This window comes from Gobius niger, assembly GCF_951799975.1.
Source record: "Gobius niger genome assembly, chromosome: 2".
Taxonomy (NCBI): Eukaryota; Metazoa; Chordata; class Actinopteri; order Gobiiformes; family Gobiidae; genus Gobius; species Gobius niger.
In genome coordinates, this window is record NC_136853.1 from 21364930 (window position 1) to 21370984 (window position 6055).

The 6055-nt window shown below is 41.2% G+C and overlaps 1 protein-coding gene across 3 annotated transcripts in view; it reads left to right on the plus strand.

Annotated features, from left to right (window-relative positions):
• The window catches only part of arhgap24 (Rho GTPase activating protein 24), a 43356-nt gene extending 37506 nt beyond the window's left edge, over nt 1-5850 (plus strand). For 2 of the 3 annotated variants that reach the window (XM_079552088.1, XM_079552089.1), the window contains 5 exons: nt 1483-1615; nt 1680-1753; nt 3313-3434; nt 3632-4760; nt 4839-5850. In XM_079552088.1, coding sequence (XP_079408214.1) covers nt 1483-1615; nt 1680-1753; nt 3313-3434; nt 3632-4760; nt 4839-5100 — 1720 coding nt within the window. In that variant the 3' untranslated portion in view covers nt 5101-5850. The remainder of the gene's footprint in view (nt 1-1482; nt 1616-1679; nt 1754-3312; nt 3435-3631; nt 4761-4838) is intronic. The other variant, XM_079552090.1, reaches the window with a different exon arrangement.
• Nucleotides 5851-6055: the final 205 nt, after the last annotated feature.

Below are 6055 nucleotides of genomic sequence, written 5' to 3' on the forward strand. Positions count from 1 at the left end.
AGATTAAATTAGTATTATTAAAATTTGATCTAACTAATGCTTTCAAAGGCTGCTGTGATTTGAATTTAAATATATGTGGTATAATATTGATTACACCATGGTCTGGGTGAATACTCGATTCTGATTGGCTGGAGGGTGTCCATTAAAAAGTGATAATGTACACCTAGCCCGGCTGTCACTGCCCGGGCCGTCCCGGAGGCACGATCTGTCCGGAGGTTCTATATACAGTATGGGCCAGTTCTATATCTTTAGCCTAAACCAGAAACACAATACTTATTGTTTGAAACATTGTTTTTAATTATAACTTTGACTACGGTGATTTCAATTGATACTTATGTATTTATATGCCAAAACTGGGCAAAAACAAAATGTTGACAAGAATACTTTTTTATATTGCTGGCATAAGCATCGGCAGCGAACGCCCTGATGCATTCAAGTGACTGGGTGAAATGCAAATATTTAAGAAGCTCACTATTAATACATAGCATCTCTTTCTGCTCTTTTTTCCCTTCTCTGTCCTCTTGTGGTGCTTAGTGATATATCTATGCTCACCACAATCACATTTTGAACTTACAATTTCCCACAGGAGAAACAATGAATCAGTGAATATACACTCCTTATTGTAAATATTACATCATTTATTTGTTTCAAGATGAGAGCAAACTGACCCAAAACATTAAAATAGAAAAACATATTTAATTTTAGTTTTTTTTGTGTATTATTATTATTATTATTATTAACTCCTCTTAATTCTGAGCCTATGCTGCGCGTTCATGTTATATCGCTTGTTTCCTCTACCTTACTCTTGCATATCACTTTTAGGGCTTCGATTTGCCCGACCTGATAGGCTCCTTAAATATTAATTGGCAATGTCATCCAATGTCACCCATTGAACTTGATTTTTCATATCACTTGAATGCCTCAGGGCGTTGCATAGAACGTCCGGATGGATCGTGCCTCCGGGACGGCCAGGGTAGTGACACCGGCAGCAGTTAAATCACGTTCTGTATCACTCCACTGCAGCTGTTTCCATAGTAACAATAAACAATTGAGCTGGAACTAGCTTCAGGTAAAACTGATTAAAAAGTGAAATAACTCCTGCCCCGAACTTAAAAAAAAAAAAAAAAAAAAGCAAACAGGCCACAATGAACAGTTTCAGTTTGTGGGACCATGGTGTAAGTGGATTAAACAACTCGGAGCCGTGCGTAATACAGTTTTAATGCATGGCTCCGAGTAATCTTTGCTTACACTTCTCTATAGTTAATAACAATGTGTATTTCTGTTTTTTTTACTTATTTGTTTATTTATTTTATGTTGCTCGTACTGGCACTTTACTTGTGTGACACCCCTTTAAGGTCAATGTAAAACAAATTCTGAAAATATGAAATATGAAGCTATTTGTGTCACAGATCTGTTTCACCCTCAGCTTGTAGACAGGATAGATTTTCATTGTTTTTGTTTCTCTGTGTTTTATCACGGCAGTAACACAGACGTGCACACAGTAGCCTCTCTTCTAAAGCTGTATCTCCGGGAGTTGCCGGAGCCTGTGATTCCTTTCCACAATTACAATGAGTTTCTGGCCTGTGCCAAAGCGCTCAGCAAGGATGAAGACGAGGTGAGTCCACTAATAAAAGGCTTCCAATCGAGTTTAGCTTTGTAATTTCAAACTCTGTGTCCAGGGCATGAAGGAGTTGAAAGAACTTGTCGACAGTCTACCTCCTGTAAATTACAACCTCCTCAAATACATCTGCAGGTATGGATTACATAGCACTACAAATACTAACTATCACGCACGGGTTTAAATGACGTGAATTCAGAATACGGATGTAGTTGTTCTCCTACCGTCTTTACCAAAATGACCTACAATGACCAGCTTGTTTCTTGACATTTCTGACTGGTTTTCCCACTGCCACTAGGACAGATCCTCGTTCCATTGAGTAATATGTTTCTTAAAATTATTTCCTTTGAAATAAGGAGCCAGTCACAAAACATCCCGGAACAAGTCGAGGCGGCCAGCATTGGCGAAAATGAATACTTCTTTGAAAACGATGACCAAGCGATATTCTTAAGCTTAATTTAGACTGTTGTGTTGGTCAAAAAGATCATTGATAAAGCTGCCTTTCTTTGTTCGTTCACTAATTTGCATTTCTTTCAAATAACAATTTTGATATTATCTTGTAATGTTGACAATATATTTCCCATTATACACAACTGAATCTGCACTGGTCGATTAATATTCTGAATTTGAGCTATTTAAATGTATTTCAAGGGGCTAGATTCAGGTTAACATTTTACTACTACCACCTCAGGTCATACGTGTACCTGCAGCTTCTATATTAAGCTCATGCATGACGCCACTTCTGACCCGAAGTAACACGTTTTTGAGTGACAGTGCAGGATTTTAGAGGCAGTTGTGGTGAACAGGTCTGAGCTCATTCTACACATTAGGAAAGGGCTGGAACATGTAGGGGAAGGAAAATACTAAATTTCAACATGTTTAAAGTCTGTATAGTCCCTTTAAAGGATTAGGCCACCGTTTTTATATACTAAGATATGTTCTTACCTCACTTTAGACGTGTTAATATATCCCCGTCTGGTCATTGTCCGCGCGCTCTGTCACGCAAACGGAGCACATACGCAGCCTCTCCCATATGTGACATAGCTCCGAAAAAGCTCACGATAGAAGCTACCAAGCTCTTCCACGTGTTCCCTATTTAAATAAAGTTACGTGAAGTGTTTTCATGCGAAGTATATTTACACAGAAATGTAACGTGTCGATTTTATAAGCAAATAAAAAGGGGGACTATATTGTGAGGCGTAATGATACGAGGAGCACAGCGTCCGCGTAGTAACTCCTAAAGACTTCCCCCGCTCACTTCCGTCAATAACCTTTAGGAGTTACTGCGCGGACGTTTTACTCCTCGTATCATTACGCCTCACAATATAGTCCCCCTCTTTATTTGCTTATAAAATCGACACGTTACATTTCTGTGTAAATATACTTCGCATGAAAACACTTCACGTAACTTTATTTAAATAGGGAACACGTGGAAGAGCTTGGTAGCTTCTATCGTGAGCTTTTTCGGAGCTATGTCACATATGGGAGAGGCTGCGTATGTGCTCCGTTTGCGTGACAGAGCGCGCGGACAATGACCAGACGGGGATATATTAACTCGACTAAAGTGAGGTAAGAACATATCTTAGTATATAAAAACGGTGGCCTATTCCTTTAAGTATGTATTTTTGGCAGTGTGCTTCTCCTCTTAAGGACGAATGTATCTCTGTGAACTTTACTAACGTGCATTTTTCCAGATTTTTAGATGAAGTGCAGTCACACTCAGGGGTGAATAAGATGAGTGTTCAAAATCTCGCTACTGTGTTTGGACCCAACATTCTGCGGCCCAAAGTTGAGGATCCAGTAGCCATCATGGAAGGTCAGTGGAGTGGGTATCTTAAACCCGTCAAACAACAAACCTAACAATTCAAGTACATATGATTAAACTAGATTATACATGTGTTGTTGCTTGAAATAATTACAAGCTGTAATACCATGGGGGTCCTTGTTTGCATGGATATCTTTTGGATAGCTTGAAAGTTTTAGTTTTCATTGACAAGTAACCCTTTGGTTTAGGTACTGTCCTGGTTCAGCAGCTGATGGCAGTTCTGATTGGTCGCCATGACGTCCTCTTCCCGCCTGGCGACGACAGCCCCACAGCTGTAGAGCTCGTAAACAATAATAACATAGAACTTTCTCAGCAACAGGTGCCCACAACTACCTCCTCCAACACACACTCTCAGAATGCAGAGAACAACAATGTACATGTGGCACGACAATGTGTGTGGGAAGCCCCGGACTGTCCTTCGCACAAACACACAGACGCCAGCGGGTCCCCCAGTTCAGCCAGTCCTCGTAACAGTGTGACTGCACGCTTCGACGTTACCAGGAGTCCACCTCTGACCCTGAAGAAGAACCCTGCATTTAGCAAGGGCAGCGGGATCGTCACAAATGGTTCCTTTAGCTCCTCCCCCTTGTTAGATTCCTCGCAGGACAAGCTGTTGAGTGCAGGCGGGACTCTGACAGGGCGTCGCACTGGCACACTCAAAGGTTCAGGTACGAAGATGGGCACGAGCGGAGTGACAAGTGCAAACACCTCTGGGGGAAATGGCCGCGTGGGCGTTTTGAGCGCAGACTCTGGGAACGGCTGCAATGCTCTTTGGGTTTCCAACGGATGCGTGACTTTACGTGAAAACAATAAAGCCAGCATAGATCAAATGTCCAATCAGAATCGCCTCTCCACATATGACAATGTCCAGGTAAACCATCAAAATGTGCAGCAGAAGCAGAACCATCTCAACAACACCTGTCTGAGCAGCAGCTGCGAGGACAAGCAGAGTGTGGACAGCGCCACGTGGTCCACTTCCTCATGTGAGATTTCTCTCCCAGACAATTCCACCTCCTGCCGCTCCTCCACCACCACCTGTCCCGAACAGGACTTCTACACCAGCCATTTTGGAGAGCTGGACGTGCCTGAACCAGATACACAAACTGTCCCATCAGAAGCAGGGGGGGGCAGCAGGAGCAGCGTCAGAGAGGTGGAGGGTGTGGGCAGAAACAGTCACAGCTCCAGCAGTAGTGATAATGCTGACTCTTTCACTGGCACCAATGGAGTTGGGAGTCACAGTGCTCTGCACAGCCTTGTGGCCAGCCTCAAACAGGAAATGCACAAGCAGAAGAGCGAGTACGAGGCCAGAATTAAGAGGTGGCTTTTATAATATTCTACATCATTTTAATGTTTGCTTTTTCAACCAATTTGTTTAAATACCTTTTCATTTTGCAGCTTGGAACAGCACAACCAGGAGCTGGAGACTGAAATGGTGAACCTTCACGAGGAATTGGACCAGGAGAGGAAGAAGTACACCATGGTAGAAATCAAACTGCGTAATGCAGAGCGAGCGAAGGACGATGCTGAGCGAAGGAACCAGATGTTACAGAAGGAGATGGAGCAGTTTTTCTCCACATTCAGTGACCTGACTGCAAACAACAGTCCAGCAACTGAGCACAGGAGAACAGAGCGCAATAACACCATCTGGATCCAGTAGAGCAACATACCAGGGTGCTTTTGACAAAAGTGAATATTGTTTATTGTTGATCTGAGAATCTCCAAACAGGATTTGGTGGTTACTCTCGTTGTTCCAGGAGTTACTGTTTATAGTGTTTGTTTAACATATTAAATTAAAGAAAACACCTTAAACTTGTTAGAATCACCTGGGGTGATCGTAAATACACTGTTATTTAAATGTTTTAACGTTAAATGTATTTTTCTGTCTAAGTTACGTAAAGGGACACTGAACCAAGTCTGAGTTTTCTGCAGTTCAGCGACTTCAAAGGGACAGATTTGTCAAATTAAACTGTGTTTCTGGCCGTGCCAAAACCCCTTGCTTGTTTGGTCCCTGCTTATGTGCATATTGGGAAACAATGAAAGTACTGTGGTGTATGTAAAGATAAAGGTAATATAATGTCTTTGAAAGATTTAAGCTTTGTTTGACATTTTATAAATACCTTTCCTTGCACTTATGTGTCTATGATACTGAGCAAAGTGGTACTGTGTACAGTGTGTGTGCCTGTGTTATGTTGCATTAACTTCATGACCAAAAGACTCTATGCTGTAAATATTGTAAAAAATGACAGGAGACGCTACTTGTTCAAAGGTTAAAATGGCTTGTGTTTATATATGTGTATAAGGTGCTTTGTAGCTTGTAAAAAAGAAAGAAAATTACCCAATAATCTAAAAATGTATAATATGGCTGTGACAAAATAGCTTTTAGATTATTAAGTTTTTTTGTTTTTTTTTCACTCACAATTTCAAAATGCTATATGTATAAAAAAAAGTGGGTTGCATGGTGGTACCATGCACCATTTGAGTTGCACGTTGTTAAAAGCTGAATCTATTTCTTCTTTAGTTCAAACAGAAGTTAACAGTAGCTCTTGGAGGTTTAAAGTGTTATAGTGGATTCAGTGCCAGTACATAATGTTACATAGGATCACAGCAACTCC